The sequence below is a fragment of the Chanodichthys erythropterus genome, chromosome 22 (genome assembly GCF_024489055.1).
Source record: "Chanodichthys erythropterus isolate Z2021 chromosome 22, ASM2448905v1, whole genome shotgun sequence".
NCBI lineage: Eukaryota > Metazoa > Chordata > Actinopteri > Cypriniformes > Xenocyprididae > Chanodichthys > Chanodichthys erythropterus.
Window position 1 is genome coordinate 9,486,320 of NC_090242.1, and position 24,601 is coordinate 9,510,920.

General features: G+C 36.4%; 1 protein-coding gene across 1 annotated transcript in view; it reads left to right on the plus strand.

Moving 5' to 3' along the window:
- The window catches only part of fstl4 (follistatin-like 4), a 216,327-nt gene that overhangs the window by 73,117 nt on the left and 118,609 nt on the right, over window positions 1–24,601 (plus strand). Inside the window, exon 4 of the mRNA XM_067375723.1 lies at window positions 6,260–6,487. Coding sequence (XP_067231824.1) covers window positions 6,260–6,487 — 228 coding nt within the window. The remainder of the gene's footprint in view (window positions 1–6,259; window positions 6,488–24,601) is intronic.

The following is a 24,601-nucleotide window of genomic DNA, read 5'->3' on the forward strand; positions in this document are numbered from 1 at the left end:
GAGGAAGCTCATGCATCACGGCTTCAGATTATTCATGACAAATGAATGATGAGTCTAATATCTGCTTCATATAATGAAAAACACAAAACTCAAAACATAGATATTATAAGTCTTGTAATCAGCTGATAGATGACCGCCTAACACTCTCTCATGACAATTTGTAACTCTTTGCTTTGGTTAATTGGTGATGAATTCATAAGAAGTTGTACAATCTCATTTGTCTCGCCTGTCTTTGGCTTCATTGAGTTTATTGGTGGATTTTCATGCTTAAGATTTGTATAAAATAATAACTTTCATATGAATCAAAGTGATGAGGTTGGAACGCCTGTGACTGTGTGTATTATTACAGCAAGTTGTGATGTGACAGGGAAGCAGGCTGGATGATAACAGCATTAAAACAACACATGCTCGGACTGCCGCTGCATTGATATTCAGACATCTACTGTGCTGTCAAGAGCATTCTGGTGTCAGAGAGAGAGTCAAGCATGACACGCCGCCTTACAATCACATTCATCTGCTTCTCAATAAATAAAATATCCCTGAAGACGAGATGACGAGAAAAATCAGTTTATTTCTCACAGTGAATTTGAGAAGGGCAGTGACCAGGATATCCGCACCACAACCTTAAATGTCATTCATGCCACAAAGTGCCTTTGTTACCAGAAATCGATTCATGTTTGAAATTCAAGCATCATTGTGACACTGTAATTCTGTTTTACCTAAAAATGTCACATTTAATTCAATGTGACTTGCTGTTTCTTTGTGAAATTTCTAGCAGCGAAAGCTCTTTTTTTCCAGTGCTTGAACGAAAACACTAAGGGGCAAATTCACAAAACAACCACATGCTATTTCAAATCAAGCAGCTGTGACTTACTGACTTATTCACCCAAAAGAAACAAATAGCACTGTACCTTGAGTATTCAAATCAAGTCATTGTCATTCATTTCCGTGCAAACTTGCCCTCTTGACTGCTATTTATTCACAAAACTCAATGTTGTTTGTCTGAGTAACTAAGCAATTACATGAAAGGGATGTTGGTGCGCACTTTCCAGCGATCATGCATCGGATGATGGAGAAGAGCGTCATAACCAGGCATCGTTCAGGTGTCTGTGTGCCAGCAGAGATTTTGTGTGTGCGTTTGCACCGCTGCCTGATCTGCATATTTCATTTAGTGAATCAGGTGCTAAACCGTCGCAAATTATTGTGCATGCAAATAATTACTGTGAGCAATCAGACGCACATTTCCCCGTCCTGTCACCCTCAGGATTTTTCAGTCCCATGAAGGCGAAATTCTCACGAATAAAAGTTCATTGATAATTAAGGTGATTAGATTAGTCCCCATGGTTAAATTAAATGATTTAAAGGGAATAGTTGTTAAATATAGCTTCTAAAATGAGGATTTTGTAGTAATGCAGAGGTGGAAAGTAACTAATTACAAATACTTTCTTTACAGTACTTGAGTACATTAATTTTCTCATTTTTTTCTACTTTGAGTATAATTAAATTTACTTGAGTTGAATAAAAGTAAAGTATTTAACTTTGCTAAATTTATTTTTCACCAAAAGTACTTAGAGTGTAAATGCATGCACAAAGCTTGCCCTCTTTAACAGTACAGTTGAACTAAATGTACGTAGAAAACTTTGTGCGAAGCTGAAATAACCTCAACATTAGAAACAACAGTGAAATAAGAGCGCATAGTTTATCTGTCAGTCAGATGCACGTAAAAATGAAGTTCGTTATTGTAGCAAAAGTTGGCTCTCTGCAATTTTACAAATAATGCAAAATAAAAAAAGTACCCCACTTTATTTTTTTACTGGCACTTTTCTATTCACACTGTTTTAATCCCACTTTTACTCCTATATATCGGACCTCTCACTTACACTTCTTTGCTTTTGCCCTTCTTAAAAACATTCAGATGATCTTACACGGACTTACTTTTCAAAATTAGTAATAAAACAATCACTCTTTGCAACAGAGATAGCTAATACGTTTGCTTAGAATAGCGTCAAACACGACACAAATGTATGAGATTAATACCATGTTTTGCTCCATAATCACTATAAACATACATGTCAGTCATATTTGAAATAACTTCTGTGGTCCCATGTTGCTTCTTAACACAAAGTGAGACAGAAAATATATTAGGCTATATTATAAAATTCTATGATAGCATTGCATTATAGATCGGCCTATACATTATTCTTATAAAAATACCCAAGAACAGATATGTCCTCGCAATCATGTTTTTGTCTTCATGTTTCATTAGTCAAAACGTATATGCCTGCACGTTATTGAGCTGTAGCGATATCTGATGTCCTGATGTCATAAGTTTAATATTTCTATGAATCTCAATTGTGGACTTTTTTGCACAGTGGCGCCCTCTGGCTTCCTGTATGAGAGTGTTTAGCGCTCCATATTGGTAACATCGCTAACATTTGGTGTAAAAATAGAAAAATTATACTAAAGTACTTTGTAACTTGAGTAGTTTATTTACTCTTACTTGAGTCACAATATTTTTCAGTACTTCTACTTGTACTCAAGTAAAAAGTATTGCTATTTTAGAAATAATTGACGTACGTATTTTTTACTCTTTCCAAAACTGTAGCAATGTAATAGAAGAACCATTTCTGATTACCCAAAAAACAGTTAGTGCAAAGAACCTTTTTCCACTATTATCAATGTCAATGCCAATGCCATTGAAGAACCTCTGGAGTGTAGCTCACAGGATATTCAGGGAATTTATGCAACATTTTAAAAATACAACAAGCTGACTTCTCTTCTGCCAGAAGTTTACGATGAATGTGCTCTTGAGGATGGAGGGGTGGTCTGCGGTTAATGTCAGAACAGAAGCTGTTCATATGATGTGAGCTTCAAGGATTACACCACTGTTGCTCTTGTCTGTGCGAGTCCCTTTGAAAGGAATCAATTAGTCACATTTACTTGATGACAATGGGATGAGATCCATAGCCATCCACTGCAGATGAACAATACTTCCAAACGTTCCCCGTGTGATTCCCCAGGTGATCCATGTGTTTAAGCATCTGTCATCCAGGCCTGGAGTGATTGCTGACTGAGTTGGACAAGCAATGGTTTGCAGCTTCTTAACAGTCCCAAGAATGGCCGTGATAATAAAAATAACACATTAGCGGCTTGGCAGAGTTTGAGAGCTTTTGGTGGAACCTTTAAGACTCTTGTATCACCATTGTCTCGCTGCCCACATTGAATGGATTACAAATCAACTCTTTAGCTTCTTAAGTAAATCACAGCGCAGCGCAGTTGGGAATTGTCAGCGCGTACATGCCGCGATTGCAAAGAGGACGACATCTCTGCAGAATTACTAATAGTGCTGTAAAAGGAGCATTTGTGTTTTGGAGCAGATTGTTCAACTTGGAGCAGAGAAAGAGTTTAGAAAGACAAGAGATGGTCGGACAGCAGGCGTCCGAAGAAGAGCAAATCATTTTCACAGAAGCAGAGCTCAGCTAAGCGCCTAATCTTCAATGCTCAAGGAATACAAATGATCTTGGTAATCGTCTGCAACCTTGACACGGAGGAGGAAGGTCACGATGTTGGAGCGGGTGCTCGTGCCTGTCGTTGCTTTATGAAGGTGCTGTAAATAATTAGCAAACCAAACGACATGGGCTGGGCTCCTGAGGAGCTGCACGTATTGTTTTGCCCTGTTGATCAGATTTTTAGCATGTCTAGACAGGCAAACATCGCTATGACTGTTAGCCATACTCATCCAAAGAGTATAAAAGTTGAGCATTTGGGTCATCCTGTGGCGTTTGTGCTCCAGACGTGAATGATTCCTCAGATCATGTGTGTTGTTGAGGAGATTGTAAAATCCCACAGATACATGAAAGAGGAACATTTAAAAACATTGAAATGCCAACATCTCTATGAACCCATGAATCACTGAATAACCCCCAACAGCGAACCATTGAACAAGTATCTGTGGGTTTTACCTGATCTATAATCAGTTTTATACAGTTGTATATGTTTTAATGAGACATTAGTGTAATTAAAAGGAATAATAGTTGAGCCATCCATGGAACAAACAAATCAAGCCCTGAAAATTGATAAAAGAACACATATAATACAGACACTTGATATTTAATCTTGTTAGATGATTCGTTAATTGCATTTGATAGATTTTACTTTCGATAAAATATTTGCAATGTGTTTTTAAAAGGTTTTAAGCATGTTTGGAGTTTTTTGTTGCATTTGTTTTCACCAGCGTGTCGCGTTTTGAACGCTTCGAAACAGTGAATCATTTTGCGAAGCAATTGGTTCAATTGATTCAAATCTTTGAAAAGTTGAATGCACAGTGGAGTGAATTAAAATTGTTTAATGCATACTTAGCTGTGTTATTTTCGTCCGTTACAGCTCTTTAGATCTAGCATTCTGCCCACTTTAAATCAGACACAGAGATAAAATAGTGTGGTAAGATTACATTTATTTGATTGAATTATAACATTTATATAACGTCTGTGGAGCATCTCTCTACATACAGTGAAACTGTGAGTTTAATTACTTCAAAAACAGCGATTGATACCCCCTCATTGCTGAGCAATATAATGTAGCATTTCAATAGCAATGTTTTTCAATAACAAGTTTCTGTGCTCATGAATGTTTCTGCGTGTGCGTGAGCTTTAATGAAAGCTCATTAATATAGACTGAAACTACCTGTGCATTAAAGGGTTTTAATGCACAGCTTCTAGCCAATCAGATTCGGGTGTTCAGACAGACTAGTATTAAACGGTATATATCAGAGTTAGGGTTGGGTATTGTTTGAAAATAAATCGGCAGCCTAAAGTACACTTAAACAAGGAACTTTTTGTTAGAAGTTTCAAAAAATGCCAGAGCAAAAACAACTAGACTAACTAATATAAATTTCAAACATGATTAAAGACAAGTAAATGGTCAATAAAAAAATAAATAACAACAAATAAACAAACTAGCAATATCACAAATAAATACAAGTGAACAAAGTTCAGGTACAGAAATTGAAATCAAATGTAAAATAACAATGCATAGTTTTCTTTTTATACATAAAATATTTATTAATCCTTATTAAAGTTATTAAGTCAAGAGCAGCCAGGGATTTTCTCTTTGCCTTTTGTTTGATTGAGACAGCAGGAGGAATATTAGGCTGCTGTCACTTTAAGAGCGAATGCACAGATCCAATATACTGTTGCACATGTGTTTTTTTTTCTGTTTACGTTCACGTTAGACAAAACAGACTGTGTTTATGAGGATATTTTGTCCTAATTTTGTGTGTATTTGTCCATTCAAGCACAAGAAAGCTTGTGCGAAATGCACAAAAGAGAACACAATTCAGTATTTGCGGACTATATGAGAGGCGCCACGCTTCGGATGTGTTCACAGCACAGAAAACAGCGTGCGAGTGCTGAATTGAGTTCTCTTTCATGTCTTCTTGCGTTTTGAATGGTTTAAAATGACATAACATGCAGACAGGAACTGATAAGCAGAATCGAAATGTGTGTGTCTTATCGAATCTATGGTCCTTGGGAAGTCTGGTTACATATGCTGGAAATTCTTGTTACCCAACTCTAATTGCAGAATAGAGCGTTGCAGTATAGTTATTTTTGCTGGAAAAGTGTTCTTACATGACATAATCATGTAGTAATGCCTATGACAATTGAGTTATGCAGTCTACACTGAAAATTCTCATCTGTACACAATTTAGTTTCATGCTTGGTGCTGCATAATCTCCACCAGTCGACATTCTATTGCCTCATGGTGAGTGCCGTCATACGGCCAGCCTTAACAGCATGTGGTGAAAAAAGTGGCCGGCGGTGATCCGAGTTTGATGCCACTCCAGCGGTCTCAGTCAGCAGTCCAGAATTAATTGGGAATCATTTCCTACCTACCAGCTGTCGCCCGAAGAAAGTACTAAAACTGGCATGGACGATGCACAGGCCCAGAATCGGGTGAGTCACCCCAGCAGGAGTTTTCCCCAACTGCGTTCCTGCGGCTCTGGAAAGAGCGATCCAGACCTCAGCAGCTTTCCCAGTGCCAACTCAGGGAATCGTTGGGGAGCGGGTTTTTAGACCTGGCGGGAGAAACTTTAACATTCTCTGGGAAAATGTGAACCGCAGTGCATCCAAACTGCTTTACAAACATGCTGTTCTGTCTTTGTTTTACTACATTCATGGCAGAGCATCAACTCATTTTACTTTCATAAGGTGAATTGTGCACAAAACAATGCTGATTTTAACTCTGAGCCTTTTCTCTCCAGATGAGGGTCCATGCAGGAGGACGTACTGTGGTCGGGGTCGGGAGTGTGTGGTCAGGAACGTAACGGGCCGTGTCGAGTGTGTGTGCCAGGAACGGTGCCACACTTCGTTTGTTCCCGTGTGTGGCTCTGACGGACGTTTTTATGAGAACCACTGCGAGCTGTACCGCACCGCTTGCCTGCAGCGGAGGAGGATCTATGTGGTCCACAGCAAAGACTGCTTTTTCAAAGGTGAGCTGCACGATCCTCACTGTAGTGCTGTGAATGCAACTGACCAGTGCTCATGTATGTTGTGCATACATGTTGTTTAAATGGTGGTCAATTTAAAAAAAAAAAAAAAAAAAAGAGATTACAAAACTAGCTCTGTGATTTCAAATTACTACCTGTGCACAAAACCTTTTATATCTTTACTATACTAAAACTTATTCTAAATTTACGGAAAAATGTACTATTGATGCTTTTTCAGATATTCCCTTTCATGCAGTATGTGAGCTGTTTGTGAATGTTAAAAGTCTGCAAAGTTTTAAAGATCAAAGTTCAGATAAATGGAGTTTTTGTCTCCCAAAAGATAGAAGTGATTCTGAAATGCCTGAAACGAGTCGTCAGTAATTCCAGTCTCACTTCCTGCTGAATTTACGCAGGTTTGTAACAAATTTGCGCAATTCCCACTATAGAGCTGCATGATTAATTGTTAAAAGATTGTAATCTCGATTCAAACACCTACACGATCTTATTCCTAAATTGCAGCAATGTTTGTTAAAGGATTAGTTCACTTTCAAATTAAAATTTCTTGATAATTTATTCACCCCCATGTCATCCAAGATGCCCATGTCTTTCTTCAGTTGAAAAGAAATGAAGGTTTCTGATGAAAACATTCCAGGATTCTTCCCCATATAGCGGACTTCGCTGGAGCCCAAACGGTTGAAGGTCAAAATTACAGTTTCAGTGCAGCTTCAAAGAGCTTTAAACGATACCAGACGAGGAATAAGAGTCTCATCTAGAGAAACCATCACTCATTTTCTAAAAATAAATAAATAAATATATACGTTTTAACAATAAATGCTTGAACTAGCTTGTAGACACTGCTAAGTGTATTACTGCCTTCCACAGGTCAAGGTTTGAACTAAATTGTCATATTCAATATGCTAGTGCAAGTATATAACAGTTAGTTCAAACTTTGACCTGTGGAGGGCAGTAATACACTTAGCAGCGTCTACACTGCTGGAATTCTGATAGAGAAGAAGAAGATGATCATCACTCATTTTCTTTTTTTTTTTAGAAAATGAGTGATGATTTCACTAGATCAGACCCTTATTTCTCATCTTGGATTGTGTAGAACGCTTTGAAGCTGCACTGAAACTGTAATTCAACCGTTCAACCTTCATTGAAGTCCACTATATGGAGAAAAATCCTGGAAAGTTTTCACCAAATCTTCTTTTCGACTGAAGAAAGAAAGACATGAACATCTTGGATGACATGGGGGTGAGTAAATTATCAGGAAAATTTTATTTGAAAGTGAACTAATCCTTTAATCCTTTGACAAGTATAATCACAGTGAACATTCAGATCTACGTTGGCTCTCATCCAGAGAGATCTGTTGTCATGTATCGGTATAAAACACACAGTATCATTATTTCTGTCCTACATTAGTTATCACAGAAAGAACTGGGATAAATGTTTATAGTTCAGATATAAACACTGATGTCTAGGGTAGCGATCGAAATAGAGAGAATCGCCTTTTGAAAGTACTTGGCACTTTTAGCGGAGTACTTTAAATATATATACATGGTCTCTAAGTAATACAACATGCATCATAGCTCTAGCTGTGAGGTTTGCCTCCATAAAAATGCAGATATGCATTATGTACGTGCCCTGCTGAAAAATCCAGCATTGCTGGTCACCAGAATAAAGTATGTTTTGCATGCTGGGACCAGCATGGGAAGCAGAAGTTTTGCCTGAGAACAGCATGCCTATGCTCCTACACCAGCACTATACAAGCTCAAACCAGCCTGGACCAACATGGAATTCATGCTGGCTTATGCTTGGTTTTTCAGCTGGGCAGCTGGAGGTCCAGGGGGCAGGTGGAGGACTTCAAAGCAAAAACATCTAGTCCAGCACGACTTGTTTTCTGTGAATCTTGAGATTTATTTTTCTTCTTTCAAGCATCTATCTAACAACATGAGATTTATGTTTAAAACAAGACTAAGCTATTTTCCAAGATGCATGCTTTTACATCGTGCACAGTTCTGCGAATGTAAATGTGTCTTGTTTTCATGATCTTTAGATATTAGTGCTTCTTCAACCAGTTTAACATCACAGACCATACTTACTGAATGTCATGTGATCATCTCTAGACTGCACATAAAATGATGTATCCGTAATCTATAGTTTGTGATCTGTTGTGGTACTGTCAGGGGAATATGCCTCGTGATAAGGCGGTCAAGGTTTATGGCCTCTAACTAAATGAAGGTCATTCTAAAGCACTTGACAATGTTCCACCTCATAAATAATAATAAAGCACCGGGCCTTTGTGCACAGCTGAGGCGTGCGGTCTGAGGAGATCCAGCAGTTTGAGCTATAAAGTATTTCACATCAAGAAGGGAAATAATAACTTGGACAAACAGCACTAGGAGATGCAGCTTTAATCCAGTTTACAGAGGGCAGGGAGAACAGGAGACGCTCACGTAAGCAACGTCACTTTCAATGCCACGGTGGACTCGCTTAGTTATTCCAGCATGTGTAACCTGAAGGAAAGGAGTCTCAGGTGTATGTGTGTGGAGGAGTTTATACATTATGGCATGTGTCAGGAGTTATGCTGCATGGGTTTATGGTGATTTTTTTAATCCTGAAGGTTAAATTCAGCCACCATCACTTTTATAGCTCAGAGCTTTATGGGATTCTCTGTTATAGCTTTAGCTTTCTGTTTTAATTTTTATATTTTATTTATGTGTCAATTTTGAAGCTATAAAAGGGCTGTGAATTGCAAAATGATTGTGAGTAGCAGCTCAGATTGTCTTCTGGAGAATTTAATGACAAATGTTTACAGTATATGCAGATCTCAGGAAATCTGAGCTTTTCAACCAAAATCAGAGACGACAAATTACAAACACCACGACTGGTGTAGATTTAAAAATATGCCCTCCTTCCTACCTTATTTGATGAAATTCGTTCTCCGATCCAATCCTTCTTCATAGCGTTAACATTAACTACATTTTTAACCCAAGTTGCCAGATGATGTAGCCTGTAGCCAACTTTTTGTGTCATAAAATATATTACAGTTATGTTTTTGTGTGTGTGTGTGTGTGTGTGTGTGTGTGTGTGTGTGTGTGTGTGTGTGTGTAGTCGATTGGCCTCAACTGCATTTAGATGGTTTTCTGTAAATGATATCTGGCAACAGTACATAGTTTTTCCGCTCGTGTGAACACTTCCAAGTACATAAACCGCTCATAAGTGTTATGTTTCACCTCGAATGACAAGGAAACTTATATTAAGAAGCAAATCCCCACTCTCTTCCTCTTGAATGGCTTGGGTATCGTAGAGCACTTAATGTGGAGCGCGTCGCTGCTGCGTGCACCAGCATCCTGGAGGGTTAAACACCTGAAACGAATAGTGGAAAGTTGGTATATTTTAAAATAACTCATGTCTTCTCAGGTCCATTCCATAAAAGCATGTTTATTTTAAATTATGTGTAAATTTCAAAGGCCATAGACTTCAAGAGCAGAAGAAGAAGAAGAATAAAAAGAAATCTAACGATTAAAATAGGTGCCTTCGCACCTTTGGTGCTTGGCCCCTAATAATAATAATAATAGTTAAGAAATGGCCAGCCCGGTCACGAGATGGGCGACCGCCCCGCACCCTTTAGTTACTGTTGCTATGTATGTCCAAACAAGCCATGCCGCTCTCACGCCACACATCATGCTCTGTCAGAGTGAAAAATACATTGTAGCAAAGAGGACACTGACAATGCGTTTTTGTGGCTCTTTAATGTGTCTTGACAGATTGCTCAATTCAAGCAGCCCGTGACTCTACACAGTTTTTCAAATTCAAGTTCACGACGTTAATCTAACTGCTTTGTCGGACATAAATGTGGAAACGGCGTTATGATTGGTTAGATCGCCTGTCAATCAAACTCAAGCACATCATCAGAGAGAGAGCGCAACACGAGCAAATTGTCAGTAAAAGTAAGAAAAAAAGGAACGGTGGTGTCCGACGCTGCCAACTGCCTAAAATAACAGTGCTGTTGAGGTAAGAAAAAAACAGCTAACTCAAGTAATTTTCATGTAATTCACACTACTTTTTTAAAAAATTAAACAGTTGTAAGCGTAGCATACAACCACCGTCTATTTTAAAATGTCATTGCTTTGTGATAATTGGTTACAAGTGTTAGCTAGCCTGTTACTGAATTACATGACTGAAATATCAGCAGATAAGGTGGGATTTAGGGCAACAGACCTATAACGTATAGCAACCCAGGTGAAAAAAAAGTACACTTCCATTAAAGTGCTCCAATTTTGTACTTAATAGATTGTTCTTAATTTTGTACTTCCATAGTATTTTTTAATAAAATTCTTCTTTAGTACTAGATAATCTTAAGAACATGTAAGTGTACTCAACTGCCCTATTCTGAGACTAAAATGTGTTTTTAACATACTATCTCTGTATTTTTAGTGTTATGGGTTCAAGTGTACTACAAGTGGTAACTAAATGGTGTCGCAAAATAGCTTAGCTGAGTACATTAAGATGTTCTTAACATTATCTTAAGAAGCCCTAAAGAAGAATTTTTAGTATATTAAAGTACAAAATTAGTGTGTGAAAATACAGCAATACAGAAAATTCAACATTTGGAATTATCATTAAATGACAGACGCTTTAGTTAACACAACCCCTCGTTATATGTCAGACAAACTTCGGTCCCACTTTATATTAAGTGGCCTTAACTACTATGTACTTACATCAAAAAATAAGTACAATGTACTTATTGGGTTCATATTAAATTGCAAAACACTTTTGCTGCTATTGAGGTGGATACGGGTAAGGTTAGGGAAAGCTTTGGTGGTATGGGAAGGTTTAAGGGTAGGGGTAAGGCTTAAGGGATGGTTCAACAGTGTAATTATAAATGTAATTACAGATGTAATTACATGCAGGTGTTTTTAAAATATAAGTACAATGTAAAAACATGTATGTACACAGTAAGTGCATTGTATCAAATGATTAATTTAAATGTAAGTACATAGTACCTAGTTAAGGCCACTTAATATAAAGTGGGTCCCAAACTTCTACTTGATATTCTTGATTACTCGATTTGTTTTGCTCTTATTGGTCTTGTCTATTCCTTGTCAACTGTTTTCTATAAATATGTTTGTATTGGCTAACCTTTATTCAGCGAATGTTTGTCTTGTTTATAATGTGCAATGATCAAATTAAAAGACAGCACGCTACAAATAGAAACCTTTTTTTTCTGTGGGATTTAGTATCATAATTTGGATATTTGAATAATAAATTAAGTATTTTAAACAAATCATATGTAAACTGTTTTCTTATAGGGTTTCTTAATTTTAGACTAGTTTTCATTACAAAACCTGACAGTTAGTTTAGTATGTAAATATAGCCTACTTGAAATTACAAACAAAACAATTATTTTAGTCTATATTAAATAAATGAATGCGATTCACTTGTGGTTGTCAGTTTGTATAAGCACACATTATGCAATGCAATATTAATCATGAATTAAAAAAAATGCTTTTGAGCAGGTGTAGTGAAAGTTTTGAATTGGGTCAAATTAAAAAACAAAGATAGATGTGAGTGTGTGTGTGTGTGTTTTGTGTATTGTATTCTCAAAAATGTAAAAAAATAAACCCTGAGTCCCATCCCGTCACACTGGAACTCAAAAACATTTTTCAAGGTTGGCAGGTCTGGATATGTCTATGATTGGCAAACATGTTGTAAACAGCCATATTTGATGCTCCTCACTGAGCGTTTACACAGATACACACGTGAGCGTTTGAAAGCTGGCGTCTATCAGCGGATATATTAGGGATCCACTGATAGACGCCTGTGTTCAAACGCTCCTGTGTGTATCTAATCGCTCATGAAGAGATCTTTCCAGAAACCCTAAAGACATTGGTGAGGTTTCTGAGATTTGCTCATTTGGACATTGCTTGGTCAGCTGTCTAGGAGAAACATTTACACTTTATTTCAATAGCCCACTTTAGACTATAACTATCTTTGCACGTAACTCTCATTAGAGTATTAGGCCGCATTTACACTGCAGGTCTTAATGCACAATTCTGATTTGTTGACCATATCTGATTTTTTTTTTGATGACCAGCTGACATCTTCTTTTAAAAGTGACGCATATCTTCATTTACACTATATACTTGGCGAAACAACCCAAGGTACACTGTAAAAAATAAATCTGTAAAATAATAAAAAAAATACTGGAATCTTATTACATGGACTTCATCCAGTAAATTTACGGACATTTCCGTTAACCCTAAAACACGACGCAATGAGGTTTAAAATTCAAAATACATGTAAAATACCTGTAAAAATAAATATGGAAAATTCTGTCAAATTAATACAGTGTTCTGTTTTTATGGATTTTTTTGAGTGTAGATGTAATGACATGGAAAAACTTATTCGGCTCGATTTGCAATGGATGCATTTTTTTGTTTTGTTTTTTACTTTTACTTTGATAATAGTATCAGTACAGTTTGTAATGATAAGCTTTTTTCTACTTTCCGCAGCAGGTCAGCAAAACATTGAGTCTTCGTCCTCCATTGTGCCACTGAAAAGAGTCATGTGATCACGGTTGGAGTTGAATTCATTCACTTTTTTAATGACTTATGACATTGACAAGGGGATACCCGATCTGTCCACTCACATGGCGGACACAAATGTTTCTTCTTTCCTGAGGAAACTGCTGTTATTTAGTTCATTGTGGGGATTTTTGGTTTTGCAGTGGTTTTGACGGCTATGAAGTGACCGCATAACAGTCCTAAATCACTTCACCATCATCAACAAGCAAACAAACCAAAAAGCACAAAAACACTGACCAAGAAAACAAATATGACAATATAGGACCAAAATGACCAATTTCAAGCTTTATTATCCTGAAAACAGCCATTCATATGCATACACACAGTTTAGCCATTTATAAAGCCAATTACTGAAGGGTCTAATTATATGTTGGTCTTACACTGAGGAAGACCAGAGCCTTCAAAGTCTCTCACATATCTCGTATCTTTGTTCATGTTATTAAAATGAAAGACGCCTCCTCGGGTCACTGTTCAGCTCAACTTTGATCCCAGCACTTTCTCTTGCAACATATAAAAGCAGCAACAACACACGGCACTGGAAAGGCATCTTTCTTCTCTGCAGGCCGCCAGAGTGCCACAACAAAGCGTACGAGCGTTTGACTGATGCCTGGTGCGCAGCGGGACGCCTCTGAAGCTGCGGCGTCCACCATCACAACACCAAAAGGTGTACAAATGAATCTCTGGTGGGTCGAGGGATGCTGGGAGGTGTTTTTGCCGTGTCAGTGACAGAACTCCTAACGATCACTCGCACGTCCTGCAGATATATAAAGTCATGTACATGCACAATAGAAATGTTTTTTAATTAAAGGCACAATATGTACGATTTTTGGATTAAAATATCCAAAAACCACTAGAACAGTGGTTCACGTCAGTGTTAATTTCGTTGACGAATATTTTTCCTCATAATTTTCGTCCACGACATTTTTTCACGGACGAAAACGAGACGATGACTAAATAAAAATGCATTTTAAATGACTAAAACTATGACTAAAATCTACTCTATTTTTCGTCAACGAATAAAAACGAGTAACGATAGTAAGCTACTGTATCTTCTTTCACGGGAAGGAAAGACATTATATGTCATTCAATATATTTTACAAGTATAAAGGTTATTATAGTTAAACCTAAAAACATACAAAATCTTAACTGAACGTTAACTGAAATAAAAAATAAATAAATAAATGTTAACATTTTATTTCATCTAGATTCCAAGCTTTGGCTTATCCTGATGTACTAAAATAACTAAAACAGAAATAAAAAACTACATAGATGTTTAAAAGCAAAAACTAAAAGACATAAACACAAAAAAAATCTAAAACTTTTAGCTAAAATTACAATGAAAGCAGAAAAACTGAAAATCAAATCTAATCAAAGTTATTTTTAACAAAAACTAAAATAATACCTCAATGATAAGTGTGTCAATCCCTGAAAAGCACTGAATTGAGCTCTTTTGTGTCTTTTTGGCGAGTAAAGTACAGTTGGTTGTCTTTAGTGAATATAAACAGTTTGGAGAATATCAGTGTATTGGATCTGTGTTAGAGAAATGCTTAATGCATTACAGTTTAACTAAATTAGATTTTAGTCGACTAAAACTAAAACAATTGGTAACACTTTACTTGAAGGGGTGTGCATAAGACTGACATGACACCTTCATAATCGTGACATGACACAACAACTGTCCTTAAATGTCATTCGCTCAATTATGTCATTTTTAATGCAAAGATGACATTGTTTGAGATGTCTTTGTTACGACAACTTGACATGAAGCAACACATCATAACCTGTCAGTGTCTTTGTCATGACAACTTGACATTACCAAGACATCATGACCTGTCATAAACATGACATGGCAGATTGATTATCAAACTTAAAAAACTACTTCGCTTTATGGGTTAACATTACATTACATTATTTCGGTAACACTTCAGTATAGGGAACACATATATAAACCATTAACTATGACTTTTCCCTCAATAAACTCTTAATTTACTGCTTATTATAGTTAATTGTTAGGTTTAGGTATTGGATTAAGAATGTAGAATAAGGTCATGCAGAATAAGGCATTAATATGTGCTTTATAAGTACTAATAAATAGCCAATATTTTAGCCATATGAATGCTAATAGTAATAAGCAACTAGTTAAAAGACCCTAAAATAAAGTGTTACCATTATTTTATAACAGTGTCATCTTTTTTACAAAATTTGAAATTGTCTATTGTCTGACCACCTGTTGAAGGATACTTAAAAAAAAAAAAAAAAAAAAAAAACATGAAATGAAAAGTAGTCATGATGCTGTTATAAAATGATTTGTCAGAGTATTGTCACTTAATAACATTTTAATGACAAGTTCAATTTGTACCACTGTAGTTGAGCTCAAGATACATATTCATGACACTATTATAATGGCCTCATGTCAAAACCAACCACATGACAGTTTAATGCAATGTTAACCCATAAAGCTAAATGATGTCACGTTGTCATGACAGAGACACTGACAGGTTATGATGTGTTGGTTTATGTCAAGTTGTCATAACTCGGACATCTCAAACAATGTCATCTTTGCATTAAAAATGACATAATTGAGTGAATGACACTTAATGACAGTTGTCATAAACATTCATAAAACCTCCTTCATATTCATGTGTCATGTCAAGATTATGAAGGTGTCATGTCAGTCTTATGCACACCCCTTCAAGTAAAGTGTTACCAAACAAATTTTCAATGACTAAAATATGACTAAAACTAAATGCCATTTTAGTCAAAAGACTGACTAAAACTAAATCAAATTTTGCTGTCAAAATTAACACTGGTTCACATGCTATCAGAAACTTCCCACTTCTGTACTACCGATTTCTTGGGGAGATGTTATTTTAGCAAAATAACTCATGTTAGTGCAACAGAAAGAGAGAAACATGTGGACGTATTTTTTTTTTTTGTAAATATCAGTCAAAATAATAAAATAATAATAATAATAATCATCATCATCATCATCTCCCAAAACAATTATCAATATACTTTAAATTATACACTAGAAGTATTGCAATATTTTATTTAAACTTGATGCATATAACGCCCACACAATTTATCTTTTTATTGGCTCAAATACACGCTATTTTCACTTTGTATAAAACATACAATTTATGCTTTAAATTCATATTGCTTATTAATATATGTAAATATGCACTACTTTAATGACGAGACAAGATGATGTGAATAAAGAAAACCAGTCACAGCAGCAATCGTTCTCCCCTTCGCCATGTTTAAAGATTAGTTTCCCAGTAGTAAATATGACTTGAGAGGGCTACGATTATTCTGATAGCACGCGTGGGCAGCATTACTCCAGCCCTGTGGGTAAGATGAGCCATTTTGGTAACAGACCTTTATTTAATCTCTATATACGGGCGAGAGTCAGTGCATTACTCACACAGACTCTATGAGATATCACTTCACTTATACTGTGTGTGACCTTCTCAGACGACTCTCTCGGTATACTGTAATTCAGACATTAACACGGACATCATGCTGTGTCACCTCAGTAAATATAAGAGACATCATGTCTTTAGTCTTTTTTAAGTAATATCCAGGTGCAGTGCATGTTTTTGTTGTAAATGAGCCTAAAAGCGCCGCTCTCCTTCTTTCACGATGGTGAATAAACAGGCTTCTTCAGTCCCTCCGGTCACGTGGCCACTTCATTAACTTTATTGCTCCCGAGAGATTCATTATTTTAAAGTATTTGCTATTTGAAATGGATGCCGTGTTCTACTTATAAATGTCCCCTGTTCCTGCATAAGTCCCTCGCCTCATAAACATCACTCTCAGAAGTGAAACAGTCAAGAAAGCTCAAATGTGATGCATACGCAGGAGTACAGCATCACATCGCTGTTGCTCACGGTTTATTCCAGCGCAGTGGTGTGACCATCTTTCAGCTTATTTTACATTTGCATTTAAGCCTGTTCTGTGATTAGATGACCATTAATTAGTCCATTTACCACACGTCTAGTCTATGAAACATTTAGTGCTCATTATTTATTTTTTTGCATTTTCAAATGACGATAAAACGAAGGTCCAGTGGAGGTGATATCCAGTATCTACTCCTTTTCCTCACTGTACGGTGCTGAATGTGAGTGTATTGTCATTTGAACGGAGCATCGTGCAGAGCACCAAGTGTATGGACTATTTTTTATGACAGTTGCACTGGGGCTTGTGGATGCATAACCCCTTACTTTATGCTTAATATCAAAATATTAATGCAACTTTTTAGTATAAATAAAAGTGAATGATTTTTTTAGTTATACTTTAAGAGGGCTTGTCCAACTCCAATTTAGAATAAAAATGATTGTTCTGTAAAACTAACATGTCTAGAGTGTAGAGTGAACATCATTTAAATAATGTTTCTCAAAATTGGTGTAATTACTTTGTGTGTCAAACTTTTTTAATTAGCAAAAAAAATTAAAAAATAATCACCTTTTAAGCATTTTTATAGCCCCAGTTTAGTGTTTGTGGTCTATTCCATGTAGATTAATTAGCATTTGGATGTGAATGTGATGCTCTTTCTCATTAAAACTAGATTTGTGATAATCATGTTCATCATTGGTTCATCACTGCTGATAATCATTTATGATTGGCATATTTACACTGAGTGAAAAAGCGATATTCTATTTACTCTATATAAAAGTAGCAGTTCTTTGCAATAAGTGTAAATAGTTGTTAGATGCTATTTATACTTTTAAATAGTAGCAGTCAATATTGTTGTACATTAACAGGATGCAATAATATCATAGAGTGTAAATATTTATTAATTAACTCCCTGAGGTCTGAAAACGCATCAGCGCGTTTGGTAGGATTTTTTTCACATTGCAGCAAAACAGACTTAAATTACTCTGTCATTTCTTGTCATAGAGACATAAGTAATATATCAATTGAAACTATTGAATATCTTCTTTTATTAGTGTACACTCAGAGTAAAAACACAATGTTGTGCTTTTTGTAAAATAAAGAAAACTAACATGATGCGTGATCTCTCGTCTCCCTCTGAACGAAGTCCAATCTGATAGTTCTCAGAAAATTAACTGTAACTTAGTGAATACTAATCATAAAGAAAATGACACATCCATCGAAAACAAACATTCTGTGTTTATGTAATCTGTATGAAAAGAGAGCCATGTTAGAAGTCTGTGATTCAGCTCATTACCCGCTAATGCGGCCACGCCCACGGAGCCAGCGCTATTCAGACGCAAATTCAGTCAATACATGCATTCATCGTCTCAATCGTGTATTTATTGTCTTGAAAAGTGTTTGTTTGGATGTTAAAGCCGTGGTTAGCGATCTCTAGAAGACATGCCGTTAGTTCCTAGTTCCTTTTCTTCTTTATATGAATTTGTGGCCTAAAGGTGTACAGAGAGCGCCCTCCGGCTGCAAGTATGAATTAAAAACACAGTATCCAGCACTCATAGTGATGACAATAAATATTACTTCTCAGTATAGAAATTTGACATAAATATATAAGAATCCATCAATATTTCTCCAAATGTGCATGCCTTTAAGCTAAAGGCCGATATGAAATGCCATAGAGGTAACATAATTGTTCAGACACTTTGCATCACAGAAATACATTATATTTTAAAGAATATAATAGAATACCATTATTTTAAATTGTAATAATATTTCACAGTATTGCTGTTTATGATGAGCTGAGACATGATTACAGAGGGTTTTTTTCACAGCCTACCTGACTGAAAGGCCTCATTAATATGCAAGTCATTTCAGGTCATTATTATGCGATTCTTTTGTCTTCTCAGGTGTAAATGGCCCATTATTCATGCAGATTCACGCCTCCACGCATACTGTGTTTCTTGACAAAAAGTGTCTTACAAAATTTAAATCTCTCTATTGTTTTATATGAAAGAGAAGTCAGCATAATTTTTACATAATTCTGAAGCAAAAACTCTAGTCTACAACCTCCAATACCCAGAAGTCTTGTGAACACAGATTTAATATACTTTTTTGGCCTTATTTCAGTGACTTAAGTTTTTTTTGTTTTTTTCAATAACCACGCATAAAGGTTATTCCTTCAAAAACACAAACATGTACATACATGTTCCTCACATATTATTGTAGCCTAGTTTGTGCTGAATACAGTGTAATGACACTTTTTCCATTAATATGTTTATGAACAACTGAAAAAAGCACAAATGTCAGGGCATGTCAACACTTTTCCAGGCCCCAAATCAGCCTCAGACTCCAGAGGGTTAATAGTTAAATGGATGCTGCCTTATTGGGACACTAAAGCCCTCCCTAACCCAACCCGATAAATACAATGATATAATATGTATAAAATACAATAATAATCGTTAGGCGCTTTATTTCCATAAATATGTTCTTCATATTTATTGAAAATAAATGCCTTTCTGATCTGATATGTGTTGGGGAAAGGGAGAAGAGTTCGATCTCGGGTTGATCGTGTCAAAAGCTACTTCAATGCGCTTTACTCTCGACACCACTGCAGACATAAAGAGGCGCGTGTCTTTTTTAATCTTGTGACATTGGTGGGTGGAGTTAGTGTAAATATCATTTGCCAACAAGACAGGCTATTTTCACTTAAATGTAAATAAATTAATAAATGTAACTGTAAATAGACACTCAGTTTATGATTTATGGCACTGTTTCCACCTGGTATTAAGATGTGTTTTGGTCGATCGGATCACACTAAATTCAGGTGTAAATGGAGTCTAAAACATTTTGAGCTTGTCCAATTTTGACCTCTTCCAAAGGTAGTCGAAAACACATTCGACTGGATTTGCTTTGATAGTGTAGACGCTCATGTGATCAAACAGCCTCTAAAGACCGTCTGCTCTCCACATACTGACCTAACGCGTAAACATTATGGGAAGCACTCTAGTTAGACGGGATTCAAACTTTGTTGCTGAACACCCAAGTTTGGTCACAATGTCCTCTCACCAGTCCCCTAGCAGTGTTTGAATGAATTAATTATATCATACGAAATTATGAATCCATTTGGAAATTTGATGCATATCTGTCAGTCACACATAAATGAAACAGGTAAGATTTATGCACTCACGGCATAGATTGTTATATATATATATATGCATATATGCATCTATTTTAATTTTAATTAATCATATGTTCAAAATGCATTTATTCAAATGGCTTTATGTGAGCATGAAACTATTGTTTGTGAAAACAATTACGTTCATTCAGTTAAAAAGTATGAACATATATGAAGTAATACTGTACCGTGTAGGAATGACTGACATATGCTTCACATTATGTTTAGCAGTTTGTTTATGTTTAAATTCATGATGTATATTGTATATGCATTTCAAATGCATAAATGTCTTGCATCATAGCAGTGAATTTTCTCACTCTCTGGCCACATTTGTAAATGCAGCCCTGATTAGTAAGTGAAACTGCATGTGAAGAATTTGCATACAAATCAAAAGACAAATTAGGACAACTGTTTTTTTATTAGGCTTTGTTATATATTAGCATCATATGAGGCCTGAAGGGCCAAACAGAGCATGCTCAGTTCAGACCGTCTCTTTTAACACACGCCAATCAGCTCAAAACAAAATAATCTCCTCTGAAAGCGCATCCTCACATCCGCTTTAGAGACTCTGACAGTCCTTGTATAATGCGTTTATCTCTCTCTATGCCTCTCACTCGTGACGTATTGGTCTGGGTTTCAAGTGATGGCTTTCACCCAAATGAGCTCTAATACTTTAGTCCCGGGCTATTTAATTTGAAACGCTAAATTACAAATTTGAACGGTGAAATTAAAATGCTATTTTTAACCGGGAAGGGGAAATTGTAACTTTTGGGATTTGTTTGTATATCAATCTTTATTCTTTCGTCATTCATTTAACGCCACGAGGTTGTTGAGGAACTTTGTGTTGCTCAGGAGATGATCTGGATGTCAACTTTGTCTCAGAAGTTTCTCCTGCATGACCTTAAACACAGAGTGAGTGAGTCGCTACGCTCATCCAGTAAGAGCGCTGAAATGAACATGGAATCATATTGAAGTTCATATTGATCTTTTGATTGCAGACTTTGGTATCCCTTTTTGGTGAGATTCTTTTTCTCATGAGAAACATCTGAGAACTCATGTTCAGAGAAAGAAAACAGCGAGCACTTGAGATGTTGTCTGGTGTTAGATGGCAGTCTGTGAAAATCACAGGTCTTTGAAAGTGACCCTTTCTGTGCTAGCAAACAAACCTCTCCATCTCTGTCCATCATTTTTGGGGGATTTTCACTTTGCTGTCAGACTCCCCTCCAGCACTGGCAGTTTCTAGTACACTCAAAAAATGATTTTACGATACTGTATAGTTTATTTAAAAAATCATTTTCATTTAACATCATTGTATTAGGTTTGTCATTGCATTGTGTTGCATTTTGACTTAACTCTTTTCATTTTGAAAGAACATATTTCAATTAAGTTAGCCAAAAATAACATTTGATGCTTGTTCAGTTTACTTAAGTAAATTAAGTTAGTCCAACACGATTCTTTTCATCCTCTTTATTTAATCCATTTGAGTTGAGATAAAAGATTTTAGTTGTGTTAAAATAGCATAATACACTCTAAAAAATAAAACATTGGTTCAACAAAAAAAAAAAAAAAAAAAAAAAAAAAAAAAACGTTTTCCACTAGAATTTTTAACTTAAGCCAGTTGGGAGAATTACATTAATTCAAAGCAATATTTTGAGTTGATCCAACATAATTTTTTAAGTAAGGTGAAGACATTTTTTTGCCACAATAAAAACACATTTCTAAGAAACATGGACTTAATAATTATCACCATGAATGCAACTATTTAAGTTGATCCAACATAATGTTTGAAGTAAGGTGAAGATGTTTTTTGGACACAATAAAACACATTTCTAAGTAACATGAACTTACCAAGCACCGCTTGTCACCATGATGGTAACTCTCCAAAAACCCACATTAACACATGAACTCTTACAAAATTAAGGATGTTAACTTGATTCAACTAAATGGCATTGAATTAACCTTATGTAATAAACTTAAGTTATTAAATGCAACATAACCTGTTGACGTAAATCCAACATATATTTTTTCTGAGTGTAGTTATATAGCATAGATCCAGCGGCTGTGAGCAGATCATGTGTAGTCAGTAGGGATGCCCTGATGTATCAGCCAAGCAATTGTTTTCAAGTTATTATTTGCATGTGTTTTGAAGCCATATCAGTCTAAACTTCTGATGCATCCGAAGCACGTGCACAGAAAGCTGTCTGTCAGACGGTGCGTCCCGTGAGTATCAAACCAAGTTCTCTTTCACGTCTCATTGCACTTAAACTGTCAAAGTTCACAAACACAGTCAGTTATGTCTGTGAACGTAAACAGCAGGGAAATAAATCACATGTGTATATTAGATCTGTGAATTAAATGACCTAAAACAGCTTGCATTCACATGATTTTCCATGCATAGACCAACAAAAACTATAATGATAAGTACCTATTAGCTTAAAACATCCACCCTGTTGCACATTTCCAGATATATACATAAAAAGTAATTGATTTTTTTTTTTTTTTTTTTTTGTCAACAAACCTGTTTGGTCCAAAATCCCCAAAACTATAGGAATGACCTTTGCGTGTTCAGTTCAATAGTTCACTCATAGTCTAATTTAGTAGTTAATACTTTGCTCAATACACAAAGTTACAGTCCCAGTAGAAGAGCAAGAGGGGTTCAGATGGCTTTAAGAAGCTCTCTGCCTTCACAAAAGATCGCAGAAGGTCCTGTGTGTATTTAGACACGGCAGCGCTGTCACTTCATCTGTCCGCTGCCGCATGTCTGACCTTGTACAGGAAACACTGCTGCTCAGTGACACATTAGCTGTCAGATGAAATACTTCCACTCGGCCAGTCCAAACCTTTGGATCTCCCAGGACAATGCAGATGATGAGTTTTAGTTTTTAAACCCATAATTTTGCAGAGCCATTGGGTGGTACTTTTACTTGTAACACATAAATGTTGGATTGGCCTTACAGTTGTCCAAGATTCATTGTGTTTGTTGCATCAATGTTGACTACAGAAAACAGATACTACCACAATATATCGACCCAGATGAGACTTCTTCACCAGCATAACTCTAATGTAAAGTTTGCGTATTGCTTGTGTGATATCCACTTCGTGGGTTTAAAATGGAAATATTTTCAATATTGTGACATATATATATATATATATATATATATGATACATTTTGCTGATGCATGTACAAAAAGACTTGCTCTTGTCCACCGCATCTAGTTTGGTTTGCGCTCTCCACATGAGCCTCACCGACACGTTCCACAAACAGCGAGAGATCTCCACTGTGTTTTAATGCCTTCCACAGAGAGAAGCGTCACCATTCCTGTCATCCGTCCCTATGGGCCCAGCGAGAAAAATTAGCACTAATACCTGGTGACATTGTGCTCTGTGTGCTCATTAGCAGGGGGCAGCGTTTCAATCACACTCCCCGTCTGAGCGTGTGCTCAACAGAATGCTTAACACGGCCTTCCTCTGCCAAGACAACTAACACGGTCTCGGGGAGGTTTCTGAGCGTGTTGTTTTGTTGTTTTGTGTTCCCGATGACTTTCATTCACGCTGCATGTGACGCCGCCTTGATGCAGTGCCATGAGTGTGTTTGTTACGCGCTTTTCTGTTGAAGAAAATCAGGTGTTTGTTGTAATTTCATTTGTCCCAGTTAAAGTATGTTCCCATCCCGGCGTTCATATGGAGTGAGGTCATTGCTCGGCCCGCAGGGTGACACATATTGATCCGTATTGGACATGTGGTCGACATTAAAGCTCCCTCTGCTGACAGAGATGAACAAACACGCAAATATATGTTTGGAGAATAAACATGTTGTGGTCAAATCATGAAGTCCTTTACTATATGCCTTGTTGTTACTTGCCATGTGACCTGAATCTGGATGTCCACATACTCACTGGAAAGACAAGACAAATTTATATAAACACATTATATATAACTTTATTTAAGCCCCAAGTTTCTGATTTTGCATGGGTGTCAGAGAGAAAATATGGATGATGCAGCAATTGTATTGGTGGGAAATGTGTTGAAATGAATGTAATTAATTAAGCGAGCTAAATTGCGTTTAAAAATACAATAGTACTGTACAATTATGATAGAATATGTAGTGACTGAATTGACAGCACCTTCACGAATTGCTCATAAATGCTTATGTGCATTCTTTATTAAAGGTGCCCTAGAACGTTTTTTCACAAGATGTAATATAAGTCTAAGGTGTCCCTTGAATGTGTCTGGTAAGTTTCAGCTCAAAATACCCCATAGATTTTTTTTTTAATTATTATTTTTTTTTACCTGCCTATTTTGGGGCATCATTATAAATGCGCTGATTCAGCACGCTTCCCCTTTAAATCCTCGTGCTCCCCTCCCCCGAGCTCTTGAATGAGTTTGATAGTGCTCTGTGGCTAACGGCTAATGCTACACTGTTGGAGAGATTTATAAAGAATGAAGTTGTGTTTATGAATT